General features: G+C 39.7%; 1 protein-coding gene across 1 annotated transcript in view; it reads left to right on the top strand.

The window, feature by feature from the left end:
* Positions 1-17298, top strand: part of LOC148025406 (uncharacterized) — a 47673-nt gene extending 30375 nt beyond the window's left edge. Inside the window, exons 2-9 of the mRNA XM_087692526.1 lie at positions 6551-6862; positions 7077-7199; positions 7285-7337; positions 10724-10865; positions 10980-11075; positions 13818-13889; positions 16717-16803; positions 16981-17298. Coding sequence (XP_087548652.1) covers positions 6551-6862; positions 7077-7199; positions 7285-7337; positions 10724-10865; positions 10980-11075; positions 13818-13889; positions 16717-16803; positions 16981-17097 — 1002 coding nt within the window. The 3' untranslated portion in view covers positions 17098-17298. The remainder of the gene's footprint in view (positions 1-6550; positions 6863-7076; positions 7200-7284; positions 7338-10723; positions 10866-10979; positions 11076-13817; positions 13890-16716; positions 16804-16980) is intronic.
* Positions 17299-26659: the final 9361 nt, after the last annotated feature.

The raw sequence follows: 26659 nt of genomic DNA, 5'->3' as shown, positions 1-26659 counted from the left end.
CTGTAGAGAGGTTGGGAGATGAGAGAGAATTTTGAGGAGAGAGAAAATTTAGACTTTCTTCACAAAGAACTGAAGAAAATAGTCATTTACTGCTACTGCCCTGTTGAGACAGCTTGTAGATGTTGTTGCCTCCTACTACAGATTGGTCTTCTCTTGCCTCTGGCTACCTTAGATGTTGTTTAGTCTTGCATGGGCATTTTTGACAATGGCAACCTTTCCAAATGGTTTTTCTAGCGTTATCCATAATTAAATATTAATTTTTAATATTTAAATTTTGAAAATTAATCTAATAATTATTTTTGTGTCCAGAAAAATAATATGACTTGTTTGCACCACCAGACGCATCAAAAGCAAAATGGTGGATTGGAATTTCCACAAGTTATTATAGTTAGCACAACATTGCGCATTGCTACTCAACCATTCTATATGCCCAACACATACTGAAGATTACTAGCCAACATAATATAACATGAGATTCACAAAGAATCTCAAAAACATTGTGAGATTAATATGTAACATGCCTATTTCTCATGAGCTCAACTCATCTAGCAAATCCAAACCATAGAATAGCATAAACCATGGCTAAAACATCAGTGGCATTATAACATATGTTGCTGTCCACAAAACCAAATGAATACCACTGAATATTAATGATTAGTCACTGAAAACCAGCGTTCATTAATAAGTCCCCGATGATCATTAATCAATGCAAATGTACAGTTTCAAAGCTACAGTGAAAACCATACCCATCTGCATACCAAACATAGTGACTAATACACTGAATAGCGATCTCCTGGCAAATATACTGTCAGCTACAGTACCTTGAATGTATGCTCAATACATCCGAGGTCCACTATGTCTAGAGCTTTCCATCACACTGAGGAGTGAAGATGCTAGCTTTCTTACGAGCGTCAGGCAATACTTTGAACCCTTGCTCTGCTGAACTTGATTGAGCCCGAACTAAAGTTAGCTCTAATTGGAAAGCATGAAGGTAAAGAACAATTGAGGATGGTTTGCCAAGTCATCCTCCTCTATCCATTTGGCATCCGTTGGTGAATAATTGTGATACTTCACCAAGTACCTTCTGGAAACCTTACCTTGATCTTCTGCTCTTTATGTGCCAAAATCTGCTCTGGTACCAATATTTCATCGAGCTCTTCAACCTTAAGCTGAATTTCAGTAGATACATCCTTTGGCACATCCTCTGGCACATTGAGCTCTTCAATCTTAGGCTGAAATTTTGAGTACGCTGCATCAAACGACTAAATAAAAACAAGTGCTTTCAGCCTATCTTGTGCACCACTAAAAGGCTCAAACTTCACACTTTTGTTGCCACCTTCATCATAGTCCTTTGGTGGACCTATGGGAGTCATACATCCTTTGGCACATCCTCTGGCACATTGAGCTCTTCAATCTTAGGCTGAAATTTTGAGTACGCTGCATCAAACGGCTGAATAAAAACAAGTGCTTTCAGCCTATCTTGTGCACCACTAAAAGGCTCAAACTTCACACTTTTGTTGCCACCTTCATCATAGTCCTTTGGTGGACCTATGGGAGTCAAGTTATCGTAAATAGGCTGCTGCAAAAAGAGTGCATTTGCGGTATTTACATGAGAACTAGCACTTTCAGATGCTCCTACATGACCAAGACCAAATCCTTGTACGCCTACAGTCCCTTGGGGTGGAGATACATATCCATATGGCTGGCTTTGTGCCCTAGGCATCATGCCTATGCTGCCATACATGGGATTAGGCATTCCACTTGCATTACCCGCATAGTTACCAAGAACGGAAATGGGACCCCCCAGAATGGGGGAAACGCCCAAAGTTAGGGAACGGGAATGGCGCGCATATATATATATATATATATGTATATATACATATATATATATATGTATATATATATGTATGTATACATGTATACATATATATATATATGTATGTATGTATGTATGTACATACATACATACATACATACATACATACATACATACATACATACATATATATATATATATATATATATATAGAGAGAGAGAGAGAGAGAGAGAGAGAGAGAGAGAGAGAGAGTTATATTAACGTCTACAACAGGCCAAGTTGGCCTATGAGACCAAAATGTTGCATACAAAATGTCTGGGAGATTTTAAAAGTCCCAGTGAAGCTAACATTTATGCTATGTTGAACTAAATTGAGTAGGTACAAAGTGATATCTAGACTAGATACAATCTAGAGGTACTCCCAGTGCGGTGTGGAACTGCTCCTGGAGTGTTCATCCTAGGATGTCCCGCATGGGTCGGTCTAACATGGAGAGACTAAAGCGGCGGGGCAGGGCCCTCCGATGGTGGCGTAGTATCCCTTGTATCTTCAACATGTGTCTTCTGCGGGGATGAGGGCCGGCGGGAGAGAGTCAGACAAGTGTACTGTCGGATCGAAGCAGGATGCGCGTGCTCTGGAGATCCATGGCTTCCGTCTCCAACCAATTCGTTCAAGGAAGGGTCTCAAGCGATGGATTAGCTATCATCACCCTCGACAGACTCAAGGCTCTTAATGCCATGAATTTAGGCTGAGGCAGCCACACAGCGAGTGAGAGAGAGTGAACGAGCGAGAGAGACAGAGGCGACTTGATCCTAGCCTCGCGCCCTTGCCTTCTTGCGCAACATCATGCCCACAGGCCTGTGCAACTCTGCACGGCCCCTGTGCGCAGGACTCAGGCAAAGAACGAGACAGAGAGACAGAGCGAGATAGAGAGAGGGGATCGTGGACGCGGTCACTTGCGTTGGCGCCTGGCGCCTGCCATCGTGACTTGCACACTGCCTACCTGGCCCGCCAACATGACCTGCCTTCTATCTGTAATCGTGCTGTGCTGCAGCGTGGAAGTTTTGACCAGCGTATCGCAAAATTGCCAGGATCAAAGGGGGGCTTGCAGAATAAGTCCCTGCACAGGCCGGGAAACGAGAGTAATAGGGACAAACAGATAGACATTTTACAAGGACAGATTTGTGCCCAGGAGGCAGTAGATTACTGACGAGCAGAGACTGTAGACAGTACATTCTGCTGTGGCACGTGCAATCTGCCCCTACGCACAGACAAAGAAAGCAGACCCGCCTCTGTACATAGAGAGAGAGAGAGAGAGAGAGAGAGAGAGAGAGAGAGAGAGAGAGAGAGAGAGAGAGAGAGCTGTTAAAGTGGTGATTCAACATGGCTGGTCTGGACATGGATTTTATTGACCAAACGGTGGCAGCCCTTGGTCCGGATTCTAAAACAGAGGAACCAGAGGATATGGTTTCTTGCACAGAGGAGATGCCACCTGGTCCCGACTTCCAGCCTGCGGGCAAACACACCAAGCATACTCCGGAAGATACAATGGATCATCAGGATCATCGGAAACGTTCTTATGCTCAGGTTGCTTCTGATTTTGTGGATTTTCAGGATGTGGACTAGGAGCATTTGCTGGAGTTTGCCAACACTCTGCTTGGTGATTATGTTCAACATAATTATGCAGCGTTTTCAGACTCTGAAACTGAAGATGTTCTGGAAGCCACGGTGGATCCCCAAAATGTTTTGCGCTCATTCTCAGTGTTTTATGAGCGTGCTGTTATACTCTTCTTCACTGGTAGGATCCCAGTGCTTTCCTATATTCGCCAGTGGCTACAAAGTCTACTACAAGGGGAGTGTGTTGAAGAGATTTTTGTTGGGCCCCGAGGCTTTTATGAGGTGCTGTTGAAATCCGAGAAGCATCGTATCGATCTGCTAACTAAACTGCCATTGTTCTTTGATCGCTGTTTGGTCCATGTTGTGCCATGGCGCCCAATGGCAGATTTTCTGCGCTTGCTTCAATATGAATGCCCGGGGTGGGATGAGGTGGAAAACTGTCCGGTTGTCTATTGGCTACTGTTAAAGGATACCATGGCGTTGTGGGCATTGTTTTGGTCCCCCCAAGTCTAAGGGCCACGAATCGTAACCGTTTGTGTATGTTATGGGACACTGCTCGGAAAAGGCTTGCTTAGTTACGTCTTAACTGCTCTGGCATGTATCCTTTGCACTTTCGTCTGAAATGGGGTAACTTTGTAGGGCATTGTTTTTCGTGTGGAAAATTGGGGCATTTTATGGCCGAATGTCCAGCAAAGCAACCGACTTCAGATGCTGAGCATGTTTTGCCTCCCAGGGAAGATATGGTGCTTGATGCTCCGTCGCAGGATGCGACCCAACCACCTAAAGTTTTGGATAAAGGCAAACAACATGTTTTGGGCTTGGATTCCCGTGACAATGATTGGGTAGATGTACGTGCCAAAAAAGGTAAAAGGTTTGATGCTGGCATGGCAGATATTGTGCCTAATGCTTCACAAGATTCCTTGTGTACTTATACACGCAGGAAAGACATGTTGTCGTCAGAGCATCCTTCTCATGCTATGGTTTCTTCTGTTCCTCGCAATCAGTCCACTAGGAAAGTATATACGGATGGTACGAAGGGCCCACCTGCTAAGTTGGCTTTTGATGCTAGAGGTAATGTGATTACCCCATGGGATCGGTGTTATCCCCGTTCCATCCCCAAGTCAGTGGATACACCGTCTACCTCTAAATCTGCTCATCGGAACTCTTTTGCCGTGTTGGTTGATTTTTTGGATGAGGGAGTCCTTGACATTCTAGTAGAAAAGGTTAAATCGAGGCAAGCTTTGCCTTGTTTCTGATCTTCTTTTTGAATATACATGAAGATAGCCACGTGGAATGTGCGAGGCATTTGTTCTCGCAATAAGCAGCATGCCATGTGGAGTTTATTGCATGAGAATCAATGGGATGTCTTGTGTGCTGTTGAGCACGAGTCACGACAAAGTAGGAAAAGTTGTGGATTTCCATGGCTTTCTCTTGTTTTATGCAGGGACACATGCCATGCATTATTCTGGTGTGCTTATGATTGTACATGAGAAATATCAACCTGTTCTTATAACAAATGATGTACATGGTCGTTTTGTGGTGATTGAAGTTTTATTTGAAGGAGAGATCTTATGGTTACTTGGGCTCTATGCTCCAAATGACCATTTATCCCGCCGGGATCTTTGGAATACTTTGCAGACCTCCTTGTCACTTGGTAGACGAGGTTTCTTGATGGGGGATTTTAATATGTGTGTTGATCCTTTACAGTCCACATCAGAGCATTCGGTGATGGATACTCTGGAAAGTCGTGTGTGGGATGCATTTGCTCTTGCCGTACTTAAGCAAGATCTCTGGTCATGGCTACACCCTTCTTCTACAGGGTTTACTTTTCATTCTGCACAGTATACATCTACATGGTCGTGGTTGGACCGTATGTACATCATGCAGGATGATGCTTTTCTTCCTGAGATGTTGGAAATGAAAGTGTTGCAGCAATATGCCTTGTCGGACCATTTTCCTCTACAGCTTGAGATGCTTGTTCAACCCATTGCACCTTTTAAGCAATTTCTGGATAGACTCTCTTTGCGTTTCAACTTGTCTTATTTGAAGCATTCAATCTTTCAGGGTTATATGCAGCAATTGATTGATAGATTTTTATTGGACTTCCCCTCTGAGAGCAATGCTTCTTTTGAACGATTGCTCTCTAATGTGCAGCGGGTTGTTTGGCAGTATGGGATCCATCATGCCTCTCTTTGTCGGCGGCGTTGACACGCAGTGGAGGAATTACTGGTTTTGGTTCGTTCTCTATTGGTGGAGACTCCAGATGATGTATTTCTGCTACCATTGGCTATGTGTTTGGCTGATCTTCTTAAAGAGTTTCAGTTGAAATCTTATCAATAGGCCAAATTGCAAAATTTGACTGAGAATTTGCTTCATGGCTCCTACGAATGCCATGTTTAAATTTTGGAAAGCATGGTGGACTGAAAGTTGTAGGCCATGTTCAGAAGGAAGTCATTGCCTATTGTAAGCCCTTCATGGAAGGATCCATTTGAACTCTGAAATTTATAGTGATAACACATTGTATATGCAGCAGTCTGCCAGCGGTGGATATTGCAAAATGCTTTAGCTTGTCGTTTGAATATTCTTATAAATGCACCTGTGGGATATGGAACTAGAGTAATGTAAAAAAATAGATCATTCTTAATGTATATCAAGACAGAAACACTTTTTTGCTGATGAAGCCTATTGCAATAGCTTGTTTCTTGTTGAGTATTCATGGCTCCTACGAATGCTATGTTTAAATTTTGGAAAGCATGGTGGACTGAAAGTTGTAGGCCATGTTCAGAAGGAAGTCATTGCCTATTGTATGCCCTTCATGGAAGGATCTATTTGAACTCTGAAATTTATAGTGATAACACATTGTATATGCAAAACAAGATGTTCGATACAAGGGTTGAAAAAAAAATTTATGTATCTTTTTCAGGTGCATTGTGTACCCTCATTTTTAATTAAACTATTTGGCAGTCTGCCAGCGGTGGATATTGCAATATGCTTTAGCTTGTCATTTGAATATTCTTATAAATGCACCAAGAAGGACAAATACATGTGGACATGGCTTTGGGACAGCTTCAAGTAACTCAAAAGTGAAATTTACTGACTGGTTTCGTTTTTGTTCACAGGTCGTTGATTCAGGTGTCTTTGAACTGCAGAAGGTGCTTGTTGCACCTGTTGAACATTTAAGAGAAACTTGGTGTCAAGTTTCTGAAGTGACAAAGCAGCAGGGAGAAACTACCAGAAGATGTGTCTTAGGGACACCGATGTTCATGTCTTTGGCCTGGTTGCTAGGAATCATGCCACAGAGCAGTGGTGCCCATGCTGTTGTACCGGCATTCATTGATCCATCCAAAGCACCTACTCAACCATTTGATCCTACTGATGTGAGGTTGCGGGATGCTGCAGTAACCTTTCAGGCTGCCTTGAATGCTTCAACAGTAGGTTTATGAAGGCTTAATTTAGTTTTAGCTCTTGCTTTGCTTGCTATTTAAGGACAATTGATTGTTTCTTAAGTGAATGGATTGACTATTGCAGTTTCTGTCACATGCGTCATGCACTATTTGGATGCATCTGTTGCTTTCTGTTTGCAGGCAGTTGTGATTATGAATGTTTGGCCTGTTTAATTTCACAATGTGTACTTTGAATTATCAGGTTGTCGAGGAAGAAAAACTGTGGACAGCTGTTATTGATAAATATGGTTCTCTAAAGGCAGACTGGGTGTCTGATATTGTATCCAGGGCTTATGGAAACCGTGGGAATGCACGAAGCCGACAAGTATGCCATTATTTTGGGCTGATTCTCTCAAAACATTCAAGATTGAGCCATGCTGGAAGTTTATTTGAATTTCATGTTGTGGCAGGGAAAGCTGGAAGAGGCTTTGGAAGATTATGACAAATCAATTGCACTTGCTCCGTGTGTGAATCTGAATCTTGACCTCATTATTTTACGTTCAAGTTTCTGTCCTTTCTGTCTCATTGATGTAAAGCTAGTGAGTAGGTTTGGTGTGGGTTGACACTTGTAAATATCACATTGTTTCTTTGTTGTCAAATGCTTTTCTTTTTGCAACAAAGCCTTCTCATTGGCGTATGGCTCTGTTACTGGAAGCTAATGTCAGACTGTTAATCAAATGTACAGTCTCTTGTTACCATGTATTATTATTGACTGGATTTATTTTCCCCAAGTTCCTTTTTTTGGTTGAGAGATCTCGACACCATGAGCATTGTTGTTGGTGTGAGATAGTATGGACGTAAGGTTCTAGAAAGCGGAGTAGCCATATAACAAAATTCTAACATTTGGAATTTTTGTGTTTTACACTGGGGCAAACCAGTTTTCATTTTATTGACAAGGCCGTGTTGTAATTAGCATCGACATGTCTTTCACTAATGGGAAATGCAAAGCTACAAGCAAGGGATTGCAGCTTTGCACATGGAGTTAGGGTCTTAATGACCATACTAATTCTGGGATCTCAATAGGGAATCAAAAATCTCAAACATAAAGCTAAAATACAATATGTGTTTTAGCTCAGATTAGTATCAGAAAGGCACTAGTGATCCTCTGTGAAGCTAACATACCACTGAACTAGAATATACCTGTCAATGATCTGGACAGCAATCGGCCTCTCTCAATGACAGCTCCCAGAATGCATCTTGGTGATTTACAATTATCTGCATTGCCTGTGGGATTTTTGGAATAGCATGTAGCACTCATTCTGCTCCTGCTGAATTCACTGAATTTTTGCAGTAAAAGCACATGGGGGACTAAAACTCATTGTGGGAAGCCCAATGGTATGATCTTCCCCAATATAGCCTTGAAACCTGCAACATAAACACAATATTGTCACGAGGACGTGAAAATTTGATGCTTTGCTTATGTTTAATTGACACTTGATTAAAGGATTAATCAGATGTGCAATTAAAAGATGCACATGTGAGGTGCAAGTTACTTTTTCACAGTTGAAGGCCGAAGGACCCTATGAAAAAGATGGGTGTCAAAGACAAAAGTTGTAACAAGTTACACTTGTTAGATTCTAGGTGAATATTGGTGTCAGTTTGTCCCTAGGACCATTAATTGGCCATTAAGTGTTAGTGGTGACACTAGGGACTAGGCATTAATTAATGGATTAATGCTTGTCCAAGGGTCAATTAATGCATAGGACCACTTTGAGTTGCAAATGGCTTAGCCAATTAATTTTTGGATGGGCAAGGTCAATTTTCTGGGATGGATTAAGGGCTAAAAAATTAATTAAATGGCTGGAAATTGCTGAAAATGGATTAAGAAAGCTGCCACTTGGCAAAACTTTCCCATGCAAGTGGGGGAAAGGCTAAATAGGGCTGAAGGAAGAGAGAAATCTCGTTTTTTCTTTTTGGAGCTGTTGGAAAGAGGTATTGGACTGTTGCTGCCAGCTTTTAGGGCCATTTCCCAGCCATTGGAGACCATTTTGGTGATGGAGATTGCATATTCTTGACCTTGGGAAGCTGGCAATTGCTGCTGATGCACTTTCTCCTGAAGATCACAGTCCCTGATGCTCCTATTGTTGTTGGTGCATCCGTTTGGGGCTGGTACAGCAAGGCAACAACTGATTTTGATCAGTTCTTCGCAACAAATCTCAGAATTTTCTCTCTGTACAGCATTCTCTCATCTCCTTCAATCTATGCTCAGCCATTCTCAGCAATTCTTAGCCATTCGGAGGAGATCTCAGTCATTTTTGGTGGGCTGATCTGTAATTTCTGTAGTAAACCCTAATTTACAGCAGAAATTAGGATTTAGCAGCCATCTTGGGATCCGTGCTAGAGATTGAAGGCTCAAGGGACTGAAATCAGCAGTTGATAATTGAAGATTATCAAGGGATTTCAGAAGCCAGCCCATCCCGAATTGATTTGGGGAGCATTTGGCCAGCCAAGGGTCAAATTGGAGAAGAAGTCCTGGGTAAATCAAGGGGCAAATGACCCAAAAGGATTGCTGGTCATTTATGACAGCAAGAGCAATTGGTTAGTAGGAGGAGATTGAAGAATCTCAAGTTGTACTCCTTCCAATTGAATGAAGCTAAAGAAATACCGCAAGGGGCGCCAGTTTTGGGGCCAACAGGGAGTCTACTGTCCAAGAATGTGATGGTAAAGTGTGTATTTCATTTTATGTGCATTTATTTATTGCTGTAATTAACTCTTAAATCAGGTTATCACCACCCATTCCAAGAAGGAAGGCTGGTTTCAATACACAATGTACCACAAAACTGGTGTTAATAGTATCACACATCCAAATATACTTCTGTGACAGGGCTCATGATGCACTGAGCTTTCATTGACAAGAAGTGCTAAGAGCTGTGTCAAGGTCAGCATTGCAAAGGACAATGTATGATGTGGCCAGCTAGCAAGATGCACTGGATCCAGCTCATCTACAAGGCTGTGATTTCTCTCTGCAGGCAAGATGTCTATAGGATCACTATTGATCAACTTGAGTCTGCCTTAAATCATTTGCAAGCTCCATCTCTTAGTTACAGCAACCACAGAGGGTTTTAAGCAGTTGTTATGGAGACACTTGTTGCCATAAGGCTCAATAGAAGCTGCTCTTTTTCTTGAAATAGCTAACCTATGGGAAGGTTGAGTGGTTGAGTTGTTAAGCCAGATGTAAGGTTGCTACTTTTGTTAAGAGCACGCCCTCATGTGACTTGTTAGGCCGTAGTGATAAGAAGGTTTAAGTGGTCTTATTATCTAACCCAACATATCCAACTTTTCCTGGAATGGATATGTAATAGAAAGATGTTACACAGATGAATTCTTGGGCTTGGTGATGTGCGGACTCATGGTTGCCCTAGATGGTGATTAAATAGCTATTACAGTACCAGCCAAGATGGTGATGTTACACAGACAAATTCTTGGGCTTGGTGATGTGCAGACTCATGGTTGCCCTAGATGGTGCTTAAATAGCTATTACAGTACCAGCCAAGACTAACTGGCAAAAAGTGCAGAAAATGAGTGACAGGTGCAGATGGAAAGGAAGATGAGAGGAGCATGCACTTGTGGAAGCCAACCTGCAAAATAGAAATCAGAGGGGAGCTGGACATAGATATTAAGATTTGTGATAACTGCATATACATCTGAAAATTCATATTTTTTGACAAAAACTCATTTTTGCTTTTCCAATAAACTAGGTTTTTATTCAGATAGGGCATGACACGGTCAGACTGTTGAAAATTCTACATTGCTTAAGCTAAAAAATTTCAACACTATTATTCTGTCAGCATTGAGACAATTGTGCCATAACTTCTTAGTTTTGTGGTTAATGGTACATCTCTTGAGCAGCTATGCAGTTGACCCTGTCTTGAATCGAGGTGTGGTTTTGGAGAGTTTGGGGCGGTATGATGAAGCCTCTGCAGATTATGAGGCCGTTCTTCGTGCACAACCAAATGATCCAGCAGCATGGAATAACCTTGGAAATGTGAAAGTATGCCTTTATCTCATGCTTCCAATTCTTATATAACAACAATCAGACATCTGATTGAAGATGAGTTCTCTGCTCTTCACATCAGACTCAAGCTAAGTGCTTTTTCTGACCCAGGCAGCAGAAAATAGATGGGATCAAGCACTGAAGTACTATAGCAAAGCTGTGCAACTTGCTCCAGTCTTCTCCTTTGCTGCTGCAAATTATGCACTGGTCTCTCTCTCTCTCTCTTTCTCTGTGTGTGTGTGTGATTACTATAGTGGTTTACAGAAAAAAGAAGAAGAGGAAGTGTGCGTGTCTCTGAACCTGATAGAGACCAATTGAAGGAATGGTAATGAGCAATGTGTAGTATTTCTCAATCAGAGGCTGCTTATCTTTTTAGGGTTCAGCTCAGAACTGAAGGTAATGAACCTTTAAGACACTAAAGAGGCTTCTTTGCATTGATATACTGCTGCAAGGCAAACTGTGGATTCTTCTTATGCTGCTTTTCTGTAGCTGGAGGATGCAAAGACATACTATCAAGTCACATATGTTTGGATACCCACATCATTTTTAAAGGCCACTGGTGCATTGGTGAGTCCAAATGGCATCACCACAAAGTCTGGTAGGTATTCTAGGTCCTGAAGGCTTTCAGGATATGTACCTTGAAGAGCCAGACCTGGTGGTATCTACTTTCTAGGTTTTCCTTGGAAAGTACTTTTGCTGTGTCGAGCCTTTCTAGACCGCATTCTTATGGAACATTAAAAGTGGTTCTTTATGGGCATGGGAAGGGAGGACTGAATGTGAATCTTATAGGGTAAAAAGGGAATGGGCCAAAAGAGGGAACATGTGTGTGATACCAGGGACGGTTGAGATAAATCAAGAAAAGAGAGATCCTATTACATTTATGACACTATATTGTGCATGTTCTAACTTGCAAGTAAACACATAGGGATTATGCAGAACAATTATGAAATTTGCATTCCACAGTCCTTAATACAAGAAACTAATCAAGACAATTTTGAGAGCATATAAATCATGAAGCCGATTAATTTATTGTGTAGTTCTTCTGTCCTCCGATCTTCTTGCAGTACTCTTGATTCCATAAGTTCGTAGTTGAAGTTTTGTGAGGAATCAGCGAAAGGGGAATGTGGTGGGCTAAGGGAAAGCATGGAACCATTCCCCAACTGGGGCAACAGGGCACCCTTGCTACTTTGCCATTACGACTGTCTGCATGCACTGCACAAAGTGAAATCTTGCACTGCACAAAGTGAAACCTTGCAATGTTTATGTTTACATGAAAATTGTCATGCAATGGATGCACTGTTGATTTATGATGTAGGGAAGTCTCAGATGTGGGAGCTTAGGCCTGATCATGGTGGAGCATGACCTTGCAATGTTTGTGGATTATCAATCTACAACTTGCAAATTGGAATCATCATACCAATCTGCATGAGACGGAGACCAGTAGTCTACATATGCCCATGAATGCTGGTAGGCATTATGATCATAGTCACCAGAAACGTTTCGTCCTGTTTTGTGTTTCGATGTTTTGTTTTGGGTTTCGTTTCGCTAGCTACCTTGAGGTTTTGAGGTTTTGAAAAATATTATTTATAGTAATTAAAAACATTATAAATTAGTAATATTAGAGAAAGAATAATGGATCCATATATAGTTTTATTAGAGGAAGAAAATATATCCATAAAATGAAAATGTTCATTTCACCTAGATCCTAGAGTCAAAAGTCAAAAGCCTAAAAGCAAAACATCCATTTCACCTACTGATTAGAAATTAGCATTCATGAATCACAAATCAAAATTTATAGGGTACAACATACATATAATACATAATGTAAAGTGAAAGTAGAAATTGATGTCCATGAGTGAAAACCCTGTGAGGAGGCATTTTCACTTGAGGTGAGAGGCCCAAGGTAGAGGGGAAGGTGGAGTATGTGGAAGAGGCAGAGGACAAAGAAAGGAAAGAGATTGGTGGAGATCAAGGAGGATGAGGTGGAGTAGGAAGAGATGGAGGAGGAGGTGACAGGATGTGCAAGGAGGACATAGAAAAAATGTGGGTTGTAGTGGAAAAACTGCCCCCATGTTCTTTTAATAAAAGAAACTTCTTAAAAAACCTTATCGTTTCGCAAAATGAAACAGAGTATGAAAAGATGGAGGAGGTAATTGGGCACGCAAGGAGGATAGAAAATATGCGAATTGCAAAAGAAAAACAGTCCCCCATGTTCTTTTTAATAACGGAAAGCATTTTTAAAAAATTTTGTTTCACAAAATTTTTTAGGTTTCACGACCCTGTTTTGCAAAACGAAAGAAACGTTTTGCGTGTTTCAGGGTTTCGCATTTCGCCAGGACAAAACACATTTTTTGGTTACTATGATTATGATGAAATGTGCAACCTGATACATTAGGCTTTGTTTGCATCCATAGAACCAGTGCACTCAATACAGCAATAACGAGTTTTGCCTCTATATAAATAGCATCTGGGAGTGCCTTGTCGTATTTGTTGGCATGGGGGGCTGCCCTGTCTAGCCTAACATGTATTGACAAAAATCAGGCACCTGAAACAAAATGGGCAGAAATTCCGAGACAGCAATCATAAACCTGATGTTAGCCTTTGCAACACAGCCATCAAATTCATGACATTTTTGCTTTGGCCCATGATGATAGGCAAAGCTTAGTTGACAATTGTTTGATACATGTGTTGCATAGATGATACTTCTTGCTTGCTACTAGCTTAGAAGAAAAGTAGTTACTGTCACCATTTGTTCCATCTACTGTCATTTATGGTATCACAGACCTGTTGTTTTCAGGGCATTTATATGAGTTTCTTCTCTCTTTCACGCACACATTGCGTAGATGTCTTCCTTTCCCATCATAGACATACTTTGACCTGCTCATAAACTCCTGACAATTTCTTTTTTAAACTAAGATGCTAAATCATTTGTGTTATTGATATTGCCAGGCTCTTTACCAGGTTGGCAGAGAGAATGAAGCTGTGAAACAATTTCGGGCTCTTCTTCGAAAATATCCGGAGGTCAATATCAGTTTATTGGAAAGATAACAAATAATACACTCAAAGTTAAATGCATTCACCTTTGTATATAAGCTTGGGCTGTTGATAGTGCTTTGTCTAAATGTGCATCTGCACAAATGTAGCATTGTAGTGTAAATGTTTTGTGGTAGTTCCATATATCAGCCTACGTTCAGAAATCTGAAGCATAAGGCATGAATGCATGTGAATTTATCACACACTCGTTCAGCCATCTTCATATGTGTCATCCTCAATAGTATTATTTATACCATACCCATGGCAAGGACATAAAGGGAATGTACATGACACAAACCATACCCACGGCAAAGAATACAAACCATACCCATAAGCCAAATGGGCTCACCCCAAGCTTAGGAACTAGCAGTGTACCTACGACCACATCCTTAGGGCTAGTGTCCCATACCACTAGCCCACACCATTGAAGTGTGTGGACGCATCAGCCTACGGGCCAAGAGTCCAAGAGTGGTCATCACATGATGATATGCACAACAAGGCCTTGAGTCCTACAACTAGGGCTTGATTGCTCTAACCCTAAAGTATTTGTAGTGTATTTACATTAGGTCATGGTATAACCATTGTGACCAGTGTTGCTAGCGCCCATCTAGATGTCCAAGGATGTAATAGTAATAATCTCTAGCATTTAGTGAAGTCCATACATTGGTGGCAAAAATCCTAAGAAGCATATGGAAATGTAAACCTCCACTCAAATCTATACATTTCTTATGGAGATGTTTGGTGGGTGTGCCACACTCTAGGGAACTTCTTGCAAGGAAAGGCATTGAGTCTAGCTTGTTGTTGTTGCTATCACCTATGGAAATAGTCTCTCACATTTTATGGTTTTGCTCTTCAGCCCGTAGATTTGTGAATAGATTGATGGCATATTTGAGAGCTAATTCTCTTCCCATACTTGTAGCAAAAACTTCTGGATGTTTGGGATCTTGCCTCTAGTTTTGTGGAGCTCTTCTGATTCTGTGCTTGGGTCAATTTCTCGGCTCTTTGGTCCATTTGGATATCTCACAACCATATTATGGTCTTTGATGACTTTTCTATTGAATTTTAAACCTTCTTTTAGAGATTCAACAGTAGTTTTTATATGACTGTACTTAAGACTCCATGATATCGATCAGGATCAATGTCTTTGGTACAGGCTATGTTCAGAACATGGGCCTCTTTGTATGTTGGCATATTATAATACAATTGATTCACACGAAAGAGAAGTGGGTGAGTGATTGATACTTAGGGCCTTGTGGACAATATAGAGAGTGCACAAACATGCTAATTCTGGGACTTCATATTTTCTATCCATATTTTTTTCATGGTTCAACAATCAGTATATGGTTGTACTTGGTCATGTTGATAGTTCCACACTCTTCATGTTTTTCCATTGACTCAATTTATTTAATTATGGTTTTGGAAATGACTATTGGCACCATTTTGCTTCCCAAGGCTCTTGTAGCTAAGGCTAAGAAGGTTCTAGAGTCTAGGGGATCAATCAAAGAACAATGTATGAAATGTGCAGTGGATGTGCTGGAAGTGATTACATTACAGGTTCATAGGCATGCAAGGCCAATTTGTGGTTGCCTTCTTTATAAGTTATTAATTTGGTGGCTGCCCTTCTTGTAAGTTGTCCCACCTTTGCCCATAAAAGGAGGGTGCATGCCTACATGTATTCAATTCTACTTGCAGTTTTTTGGTGTGGAGGGAGGATGCGAGTGTATGGACTGTGTGAGATGGTGCTCTATCATTAGACCCTTGATTCTCATAGCGGATGTGTGTTTCCATATACTATTGTGTTTTCCATGTATTATTGTATTTTGCATTTCAGTTTGTGTGATACTGTCTCTTTTAATAGCCTGTTGTGTATTGATTACACTTCTAATATGGTATCAAGTGCCTCGATTTTTTTATAGAGCTTTTCTTATGATATTGTGTTTATTTGCTTTGTTTTTAATGTGGGTTATTGCATTTGGCTGCATCATCAGTTGGGTGTGTTTTACTGATCCTTGTGCGTTTGGCTGTGCACTCTTGTATGTGTATATTGCAGGTTACTGATCCTTGTTGTGCGTTTGGCTACTATCATCCTTTGGATGTTGTTACAATCTTGATTGTTTGAGCTGGTGCGTCTGTTTGTTTCTTGATTTTGCTGACCTTGACACATGGCTGCAATTGGGACAGTTGTTACTGCAGTGGTACTTGTGCCACCGTTCCTTGCTTTTGCTGACCTTGACACATGGCTGCAATTGGGGCAGTCGTTACTGCAGTGGTGCTTGTGTGAGTGTTCCGTGGCTTGAAAGTTGATGCTTTACATTACATAGCATGTGCACATGTCAGTGTCACTGAGCATGATGCATCTGGTGTCTGCTTGAGTTTTGTTGTCCATGGCTGCCTACAAATAGTCAAGACTGTTTTTGTGGTGTGGACTGGCCTCATATTGAGCTGCCGGTGGTCGATGTTCATGCTTGTCCTTCCCTATGGTGCTGGGGGAAATTGTGCCCACAATCTCGTGTGCATGAGTCCAGTTCTGACCCTGACGAGTTTTTTTCTTTCTTTTTTGGGGGGGGGAGGGGGATGTGAATTGGGTTAAAGCGTGCCAGAATCACGAGTACTTTCTTAGTTATACGGGGTCGTACTTTGGGAGCAAAAGCACTGTTTCAACATGGGCATGTCTTTGGTTAAGCATGTAGGATCATGAGAGTACTTTTCCAATCCCGCATGAACATCACTATTTACTACTATGCCATAGTCGTGTCTTCTACCGTGCTTTCTCACTTGATGCGTACTGTGCAACTACTGTGCATCCTCTCTGCAGTTTCCAGACATGAGAGCAGCCCTGGCGGTCTCATTGTATACTGAAGGGCTGACAGCAGAAGCCGAGAGCAATTGGGCGCGCCTGCAGGTATAACTCAGTCATTTTTTTCAGATAGACACGTGGGGCATGTTGATACAAAGAGCTCAAGTTGTAAGCTGGCCTTTCAAGGGTTGCACCTGATTGTCTCAATACGAGTGGCCGAGGCACATATAGTATCATACCAATGATGCCCAGCTTCTTGTGTGAATGACTGTGGCATGGCAGGATGGAAGATACAGGGATCGTGACTGGGTCCGAAACACTCGAAGGTGGCCGCCTCGCCTCGTGAATGCATTGGAAGCTTTCCTTGATGTCAAGTCATCAACAGAAGCATCATCGTGAGCCTTTTTCCTTCTTTCTTCGTACTCGCGTGTATCCGTCGATGGTAAAGTCTGTAACCTGGGTCTCTGCATCAATCTTGGCGGAAAACATTTTTTGGGGGCCCTTATACAAAAACCTTCAACCTTAATAAATTATAAGGTTATTTTCGTGAACACTAGTCCACATGCAATCTCACTGGTGGTTTTTCACGAAACTCACTCCTTTGATCTAACCAGCAATTTGTTTTCTAAGTAGGTTTTCATTCTACATAATCCGTGTCTGTTCAAGGGTTGGTAGAAGATCTCATCCTTTCTTGAGATGAATCAATCATAGAATTCTCAAAGCATACACTACAAGATCAAAAGTATTTGCAATAAATCTGAAAGTAAATAGGAATATTTAAGGATGATGTCATCACCAAAAACATAATTAGTATTTCTATCAAGGAAATCAATAAGAGTTAACAATACGTGAATTTAGGCGCTGGCCAGCAGCAAAGCTTGGCAAAGCACAGGCTGATTGATCGCCTAAATTTTTTTAGATGCAGGCTGGTTGTGAAGAAACTCCCCTTGAGATCCCATTTAGCTAGGAGGATGCCCCCATCTCTCCATTGTGCCCACAATGTGGAAGCTGAGGATGAACAGAGACATTGTTTTGGGATTGCCTACAAGTTGTCCCCCTTGGGAAAACCCTTAAAAGATGGTTGGAAAAGGCCAATTTGAAGGCACACCTTGTCTTTACCACGGTTTTTTTGTAGATCGAGGGTAGTTAGATGATGCCAACTGGAGGATCATCTCCCTTGCTAGTATTGCAACCCTTAGGCTCATTTAGCTCAAGCAAAATGATGTTATTTTCTTTAGGATCAAGTTCCTTGCCAAAATAGAACTTATAGTTGACCTCAAGCAACAAATACTGACAACACTGTCTATGACTAGGAAGAATCATTGGGTGGTTAATTTGTTTTGCAAAAAGTTAGCTATCCTGGTATAGCCATGACACATCCTTTGATGCTATAATTATCCATTTACAATCTTAATACAATCTTGCATTATTAAAAAATAGTCCTATTTTTCTCCTTTCTTTTCTTGTCCCATATGGAAGCAATTTCGCTTTAGAAGTCATACAAGATTGTTGGGACACTAGATTTGTTGGACTCTCTTGGTCTACTCCAAGTTGCTTGCACATTATTCTCTCTTGGTCTACACCGACATTGACACATGATTATGAATGGAAGAGGACTCTAGTCATTCGCAAGTGCATAATCTAGATCTTATTATTAGAGAGTACAACTAAGGTAGCAAATTGACCCGCTCGAGACCATTTCAAGAGATGTAGTTCAAATTAGTTAATGAAGGATGTGTAGCAAGGCTTTACCTTTCTAGGTGTCCTATGATTTGGAAGAAGTGGTGCCACTATTATTTGTAACCTATAATTTCGTAGTATAAGATGTGGGGAATGGAATTCCCTAGTTGTATGTAAGGGATTCACATAGGCATACCTAGGATTTCCTATCATGGGATGTACCATACACATAAATGTTGACAAATAAGATATATACTAAGTCATCCTATGTATGCATAAATAACATAGTATCAACAAATGGATCAATTTGTTTTAGGATTAAACTTCAATAGATTTGCCTCAGATGTGAATCAGGGATGGTGAAAAGTTTGTAGTGATTGTCCTATATATGGATGATCTTCTTATTACAAGTGACTATAATGATATGATCCATTAAACTTAAAAGGCTTTGAGCTTTGAGTTTGAAGTGATAAGACTTGGACTTGCTACACTACTTTTTGAAGATTGAAGTCTAGCAAAATCTTCATCTCTCAAAAAAAGTATACTTGGGAGACCTTGAAAGCATTTGGCATGACTAAGTGTAAGGGGATAGCTACACTTACAGAGGTTAATGTAAAGTTACTCATTGAGGATACATTGGCATTAGCAAACATTGGGAGATATAGGAGGTTGGTCTGCAATCTCATCTACTTGTGTAACACCATGCTAGATATTAGTTTTGTTGTTGGTGATTTGAGTCGATTCTCAAACAAGCCACGAGAAAGCTATTGAAAACTAGGGATGTGAATGCTTAGATACTTGAAGGGAACTCTTTACTATGGTATCACATATAATTTTGGAAGTTCTCTTGTGGAAAAATGTGACTTGGACTAGGCAGGTGACAATGATTCTAGGGAATCAATTTCTAGATATTGTTTCTCTTAGGGTTCAGGATTCTTCTCTTGGATCAATGAGTAACTAATAGTGGCATTATCTTATATTGAAGTAGAGTACAAGGTTTTTTTTTTTTTTTGGTTGTATGTGAAGCGATATGGTTAGGGAGGATCCTATAGTATAAATGAGTGCAAGATGAAGATCCAATCGTACTAAGATGTGATCATTAGAGTTGCATCATCATTGCCAAAAATCCAGTGTTCCATACATGCACCAAACATATTGAAATCAAGTATTACTATGTATACTCTATGTGTATGACTTGAAGGATGATGGGACAGTAGAGCTTGTTTGCTCTCCAATGAAGGAGAATAAAGCAAATATCTTAATCAAAGATCTTGTGAAGGATCTGCTTCAAGTTTATCTTTAGAGACGACATTGGGCCAAGGATGTAGTTCACCTTTGCGAATAGACCTTGAGTGGGAGTATTAGATATGATTAACTCCCCATCCTCGTAAGGTTCCACCAATGATCCATGGTGATCTGAGTTGCAAGGTCCCTATTACGAGAAAAGCCATGTGAGAGCTCAATGGATCTTGACTTGTATATTAGATGAGATCTATGTGATCAGATGGCAAAAAGGTAATCTTTATGGATCTAGCCTTTGGTTTAAATAGAGTATTTATGCTGGTAGTAACTTGAGGCACACTACATGGAGTTACAAGGTGCGGAAGTTATTAGGGACTCCCATTTTGGATCCAAGGGCTGTGGAAGTAGCCATTAGATTCTTTAGGGGACTAGTGACCCCCACAATGGGGGTCTTAGGATAGTTCCCAACTTGACGATAAAAGAAATATTCCTTGGAGTATTCATTGGCCAAGTAGCAAAGGTTCATTATATAGTGAGATGGATAGATCAGACTACATTCTCCAATTATAAACAAAAGACCCCTCCAAAGCCATTTGAAAATCTATCTTTCACCTAGTTAGAGTTTTGTTAGCTAGCCTTAAGCTCTTTACCTATCATTTGTTTCGATCGCCATTAAAGCTTCACATTAAAAGTACACAAGTAGACAAAGCCATCTTTGTATCAATTTGTTTGGAATTAAAGTAGTTTTTGTTATTCCCATATTTGTTGTTACTCTCTACTATACCATGTTTTTAATGGTTGTCATTCCTCTATATCTTGCATAAGGAGATTTGTGACTTTCTTTAAGAAATTCCTATCAAACATGAAGAGTGATACAAATGTGATTATTCATAACAAGGTAACCATCTTTGATGAAATAATTCAGATGAGAATCTTCTTTTACTATAAATTTATCCAAAGTGCTACAAAATCAGCAACTTGGTCATAAATATTATTTATCACTTGCAAATCTTCATGATAAGCCATTGTAAAAGTTGCAATGTGAGGTACTACAGAAAGTTCATCATAAAGTATATTATGTTTCCATGAATATACATAATTTGAAAATGAAACATAGATAAGAAAATTTTCATCTTCCACATTTCTCTCACAAATTCTTTTGAGTCTTAAGGTCATAAGAGGACAATCCATATGTACAAAATGCTTGATGACATAGCACTAATAGAAATATAAGTTAAGAAAAGATCACATCTTGTGTACATCATGAAGATTAGGCCATTCTTGAATTATCTTGACCGTTTTAGGATCCCTCTGAATCTCTTTAAAACAAATGGCATACCCAAGATAATTTATTTTATGCATAAAAGTTTCACTATTTTTAACATTTATGAAGAGTTCATCGTATTGGAGTAGTTGTAGAATAATATCCAGGTGTGCAAACTATATTCATTTTCATTCTTGTGCTAAAAATAAGAATATCATCAAAGAAAGTACGAATATATTGTTGATGATCTCTAAAAATTCACTCCATTTGATCAAAGGTAGATGTTATGCTATGCGTGCTCAATGTATTCGGGCCATTGGACACACTCTTATTCTTTCAAGAGTTTTGATGCACAAAAATCAACGACTACCTCTCATATAACCTCTTGCCCACACGAATGCTAACATTTGCTTGTAGTGATTGAGCGGCATGGCCTTTTTTCAATCCCATAAAGGATGTACTTTGCACACTTCACAATCCAAGTGAGTGCTTCTTTGGTTCTCAACACTCTACGACCTCCACATGCAAAAGAGAAGCATGGGCATGGCAAGAGAGAGTGCTTGGAGAGCAGGTGAGAAAAGCTCCACCCTCTTGGTCCCTCACCCTTACTCGCTCACTCTCTTACTCTCAATCTCTCTCACTCTCACTCTCAAGAAAGTAACAAGGTAAGTGCACAAAGTTTCTATACACATTAATGGCTTGCTTTATTCATTTTTATCCTTTTTATATGTAATTTTTAGGGTTAGGATTTCCCTATCCCTCTTGGGCATCCAACCTACTTTTGGGCCTCAAGACCGCTTATCTCTTATTGCATGCTCTTCCTATGGTGAGAATGAACTAGAACCTTTGTGGTTTTTCCTCGCAAGTCTATGCTATCATTGTAACTTGCACGGGATAAATTAATGCAATTGTTGGAATCTTTTGGCAATTCAAAGATGCAAGTGCTTCATACACATTATGTTGTGGCTAATAATTTGAAGAATAATTTAAAAAATTAAGCTCCTTCTTTGTTGTTGCTTGTACTTGGATGTTGTTTACTTTTATAGTTAACATTATTTCCCTCCTCGATGAGTAGTAGTCCCATGATACTCTCTATCGTAGGTGGCATGCTTTAGCTTACACCCAAGACATGGATGCTAGGAACCATCATATGCTGTTCTTGGAGGAGCTCTCTAGGTTGTTGATGGTGTAGAATCTTCTTGTTGTAAGGTAAGTTGTGGTTGGAGTGGTGGTAGTTGACTTGGTTGTTGTTGAAGTTGATGATATTCTTTGGGATTCTCTTGGTGGGTTTCAATGGTCTCCTGGTGGTAAGTTTCAATGGTGGAATGAAGGGTAGACGTATTAGATTGAGGATGGAAGAACTTGAGGAGAGCTAATGGCACATTAATCCTTGGAATTTTTAGTACCTTGCATTAAAAAATCTATTGTATAGTCATTTCTTAGGAGAAAGTACTAATCTTCTTATCATGCACAATATATATTTTGTTAGTTTGGGAGATGGGTCGACGAAATCTAAGCAAACTTGAAGTGTTGTCCCTAGTTGAGAATCTAGACTAGGCATAGATTGTGGTACAAATATTATGTGAGTGCATGTGAATACTTAGGTATTACTTAGTTAGAAAATTTTCATTCTATTTTCTTGTAGTGGTGTTATTGATGAAGAGAAAGGAAAAAGAGTTGTCATTGGGCTGAAATTGCACTTGAAGAAGATTCTACAAACGTCATTAGTATGCTGGATAAGATGTATCATAGCTAAAAATAAGGATATCTAGTAGTTGTATGAGAGGTTGATTTTCAGGCATGCTTGTCGGGATTTTGAAAAATTTTAGGTAGATTCACAAGGCATTTGTGAGTAAAAGTAAATATTTTAGACTCCAAAGTGATATGTGGTGCAAAGCGGTCAAGGCGCAAGAGACAGAGCATTTTGAAGTTTGAGACATAGGAAAGCACAAAGTTAAGTCTACAAATAATGAAGAAGTATCTAGCCATCACTTGGGCATTAATTCCAAGTATTTGTGATAGAATTTGAGGCCATGCGACCTTAATTTGTGGAGGAATATGGTTCGGGTTATCAAGGAGACAAAAAATTAGTCAAGATTTGAAGGATTGTGGACCAATTTTAATAGGATATGGGCCAAAGGCTGAAGGGACACTTAATGTATGAAATTTTTAATGCAAGAATTTTGGAGAGAGAAGAATAGAGAGTAAGAAAAGTGGGTGCCACATTTTCATGCTTTCATTGATCACATTGTGCGTAGCCCGCTCAACCTTCTTCACGATTAACATGAGAAACAAAGCCTCTTTGCTCTCCTCTATGTGCTCATATAAATTTCATGGATTGATTTGAAGAAATGGAAATATTAATTTTCTAGTCTTTCTCTCTCCTCTCTCAAAGTAGTATTTCTTTCTCCTTCCTTTCCTCTTACATAATGGCTATTCTTATCAGATAAGAGGGAGCGGTGAAAGAGAGGGAGAAGTGAGAGTTTTATGAAAGAAATAGTTTATGGTATATTTTTGGTTTCTATGGAGGAATCCTCAAGTGCATTAGCAACTATGGTAAGCATTAATGACCTTGGGAACCACTCGGCGTCTCATTTGAGTCACATTATATGGGTGGCCATCGAGTAAGTGACCTAGTTTTTATAGCAAATAAAATCCAATTGAACAACTCTTTTAAAGTCATATAAAGAAAGGCATGAAGATAATTATTAGTACTTAACATTGGTTATTCTAATTTTTTTTCATTTTCTATAGATAAAATGATTAGAAATTAGAAAAAATAAAGAAAAATACCAATAAATAGAAAAACGCTAAGAATGATGTAATAACTTGGAAATGTAAAAATATCACACTTTTTTTCACATTTTTAAAAAAGTAAGGTTTCTAAGCGCAAAACATGCAGTTTACTAGCACAAGGTTTGGCCCTAGTGCCATGCATAGTAATCTAAATGAAAGAGCATGTTAAATTTTAATGATGAATGATGTGAATGTTGTTTTCTTGTTTGTGTATCATATGTAGGGTGATTATGTGTGAAATATGTATCCAAAAGTAGCATAAGTAAGGAACACTCGATGCTTTCGGAATGTATACAACATTGATGCAACACACAGTTGAAAGTGATGAAATGATATAAAGGCTTATTTGTTGCATCCACTTCTTGTTTTCTCACATTAAAAATGCTTAGATACCCTCATGAACATTATGCATTGAAGCATTTCTATGCATATATCATTGCATAGCAATTGGTTCTTATATTAACCAAGTGGGTGAGGAGATCCAAGCTAATTAGTCTCGAGAGGATTCAAAGGGATTTTTTGAGGACAAGTGGAGAGTATGTTAAATTTGTGCTAAAATATAAGAACCAACAAGTCAAATCCCTACTAATTGCATAGATTGCTCATATTTAGGGGCCATGGAAATCAGTCGAGAAGGTGTCTTTGTGATGTTTGTGTGGTGTACTAGACACCTTTAGTTTGGGCACTCCTACTTGGAGTTCGGGGTAGGGAGTTAGGAGATTGGACTACAACACATTGTGTCAAGGTTTAGAGAGAGAGTTCCTAGTCTATTGGTAGTCGCTCATGGTTGGAGGTTGGTCTTGTGAGTTCCGTTAGTGAGCTTGAGCATGTGAGAGCCATTTATAGAGCGGTGTAATACTTCCACATAATTAAAAGTCAGTTGGTTTGTTCAAAAGTTAGTTAGTCAATTAATAAGTTAGTAAGGTTACTAACTAACGTTAATAACTAACAATTTTTATTTAATTAAAAAATTAAAAAATTGAGAGTCTAACTCAATATTTTTTTCGAATTAACAAGGATTGTAGCCACCCATCATGGAAGTTACAAGGTAAATGAGAGTTATGAGCCGTATTAGTCACTAATGTTAATGTGTATAGTATGGATGGTCCAAAAATATTAGATTTTTGAATAAAATTAGTATTTTTTTGTATTTTTGATATTATTTATTGTAAATATCCTAAAAAGCTATGTAAATTTTTAGAACAGGATGCCATGTAAAAAAAGTAAGACTAATGGTCCTTTTTAGTATTCTTCAAATGGGAATCGGGAGACTCTCAAACTCACTAATATTGTGTTAAGTGGTCATTTTAGCTAGTTTTGGAGATTTAATACAAAAAAGAATGATAGGCAAAATCGTGCGCGTCGTGATCGCAGTTTACAGGCAATAAACAACACTTTTCGAATAGAGAAAAATGAGTGATCTGGAATATTTCTAACCAAGTGTCTTGGCATTCTATCCCCCCTTTCAGAGCCAACGGAACTATCAGATTGCATCTTAGAAGTTTCAGATCACTAAGATCCCCTCCACAAAGAGCTATTCTTCTCTTTTTCTTATTTAGCTATAAATATGAGGCATGAGGAGCAGTTTAGAGAAGCACAAGGAGACCTTGAGAGGCTGCGAGAGAGAGATAGAGAGAGAGAGGTAGAAGGATACCCCTCCAACAGGCTACGATATATCAAATGATGCAATGACAATCACACCATAATGCAATTCACAGCTCCCATAGCCAAGGTAGACCTTATCCTAATGTAACCTTGCATTCTAATGAGGATTCTCCTCCCCATAAAGAAGTATTGAGTACATCTCTTACAACATGTTAAGCAATGCACGAATTTTCCATTTGGGCTATCTTACCCAACATAAGTGAAATTCCTTAAAGAAATATATAGTGTCAATAACTTAACAAGATGACTTGCACATCCTTTAAATAGAGTTTCACTTTTTAAGTGTTAGTCAACACTTAACCTTGTCACATTTGATAATAATTATAGAGTTATTTTACTAATCTCGAGTGCGCATAAAGTCATATGTGCAATAACCTCTTGTAACTCTTTCCATCATGATTCCATGATTTAGAATCTCACTTAGTCTAACTACAAATCATAGTGATTAATTGTTTATGCATGTACTAGTATGCTTTCTAGATGAAACTATCAAATCGTGTAAGTGTAAAATATAGAGCTAATATTTTACGTAATTATTTTATGTGAAAAAATGATAACCTAGTAATGAATAACCTGGTTTGGCATGACGACATTGGAAATTTTGTCTTTGCTCGTGCTTGCGTTTGCCACACCTGATGTTCCATTGGTAGTGGCAACTCGGTAACCTTAGGCACTCCCGTATCTCTAGCAATACCCATTCCTTGACCAGTTGCGGTGGTTCTCGTGGTCATTCCACCTCGTTGCTTTGGAGCCATCCTTTGTAAGTGGATTCGAGAGATAAAGAAGGAAGAATGAATTCGAGATAGGAGAGCGTAAGAGAAGATGGTTCAGTCGAAGATCGAGACAGGGGGAATTGAGCTAACTCTCTCCCTCGCAGCCTCTCGTGGTAACTCCTCTCTCTCTCTCGCTCTCTATTTCTCTTTCTCTCTCTCTCTCAAGCTTCTTCACAGTTTTTATTTGCTAGACTTTAGATCTCTGACTAAAAATATTGACAAATAGGATAAAAGGAAGGATCGTGCTAGGCTACCCCCAAGCTAGTTGCAAGACCCTACTCCAAGGGGATCATGGTTATCGCTTCGTGAGACTTAGACAGGCTCCATTAGCAAAACGTCTGTCCGTAGGGATAGTCTCGGGTAGTAGGAAATGTGGGTGCTAAGGGGGGACTCTAGCCATAAATCCTGCATTGTTCCTAGAGTTTGACAAGCCCCTTCGTGACCTAGGATGGGATCCTAGAACCCTTAATACTAGTTACATGGGTGGAATGTTGGTGGGGGAAGAATACCCTCGTGGAATTCGGTGTATCTTCGGTAGGGT

The sequence above is a fragment of the Lygodium microphyllum genome, chromosome 14 (genome assembly GCF_053477565.2).
Source record: "Lygodium microphyllum isolate KBCC chromosome 14, Lygodium_microphyllum_v1.1.10, whole genome shotgun sequence".
NCBI lineage: Eukaryota > Viridiplantae > Streptophyta > Polypodiopsida > Schizaeales > Lygodiaceae > Lygodium > Lygodium microphyllum.
Note: the sequence above shows the minus strand (reverse complement) of the source record. Positions and strands in the feature narration are given on the sequence as shown.